The 850-nt window shown below is 65.2% G+C and overlaps 1 protein-coding gene across 1 annotated transcript in view; it reads right to left on the bottom strand.

The window, feature by feature from the left end:
- The window catches only part of DAGLA (diacylglycerol lipase, alpha), a 33,883-nt gene that overhangs the window by 21,061 nt on the left and 11,972 nt on the right, over positions 1-850 (bottom strand). Inside the window, exon 4 of the mRNA XM_015569810.1 lies at positions 340-578. Coding sequence (XP_015425296.1) covers positions 340-578 — 239 coding nt within the window. The remainder of the gene's footprint in view (positions 1-339; positions 579-850) is intronic.

The raw sequence follows: 850 nt of genomic DNA, 5'->3' as shown, positions 1-850 counted from the left end.
TGGTATTTTGTGGAAGAGCCACACTCAAGGGGCCAAAGAGCCGCATGTGGCTCGCGAGCCGCAGTTTGCCGACCACTGGCCTAGACCAAGGCCGGGGAACTTTCTCTGTAAGGCCAGAGAGCAAACAGTCCACACGTTGGGGTCACACTCTCTCTGGCAGCTCCTCCGCTCCGCTGCTGTCACCCCAAAGCAGCCGGAGACAAGAGGCCCATCAATGAACGGGCGTGCTGGGCTCCAATAAAACTTTATTCGCCGGCACAGACGGCGGCTGGACTTGGCCCTCAGGCCGGGGTCTGGTCTGTAGCGTCAGCCCCTCAAGTCTGCTGGGCCTTTTTTTACCCAGGCGCACGTAGAGCACGTACTGCATGGATTCGCGGGGCTCCGTGTAGAGGATGCCCCCGCGCATGCTCAGCCAGATGATGGCCATCTCGGCGATCATGCAGCTCAGCAGGATGCCCAGGTAGCCGCGGCCGTGGTCCACCAGGTTCAGGGAGCAGGCCTCGTGCGGGTTGTAGACCAGGCCGAAGAGCACCACGGACAGGATCACAAACCTGCGGACACGCGTGTCAGAGGGGCAGGCAGCCTGCACCCCTCCCTGGCCCCGCCCAGCCTGGGCTCAGCGGGGCAGGGCCCGTCACCTGGCACCGAGCGCCTCTGAGGACAGAGGAGAGGGAGCCCGGCTGCCAGCCCCGGGAGACGGCAGCCGCCTGCCCGGTGCTGGGCTCAGCGCTGGAGGGGGGCCGTTGGGGTCCCCACGCCCCACGTGGTTGTCACCAAAGGGGTGTATGTCTCAAGCACCTCCTGTTGGGAGCTGGGAGCCTGGCAGGTCAGCACCGAGAGCTGGGAAGCC

The sequence above is a fragment of the Myotis davidii genome, unplaced genomic scaffold (genome assembly GCF_000327345.1).
Source record: "Myotis davidii unplaced genomic scaffold, ASM32734v1 scaffold826, whole genome shotgun sequence".
In the NCBI taxonomy this organism is placed as follows: Eukaryota; Metazoa; Chordata; class Mammalia; order Chiroptera; family Vespertilionidae; genus Myotis; species Myotis davidii.
Note: the sequence above shows the minus strand (reverse complement) of the source record. Positions and strands in the feature narration are given on the sequence as shown.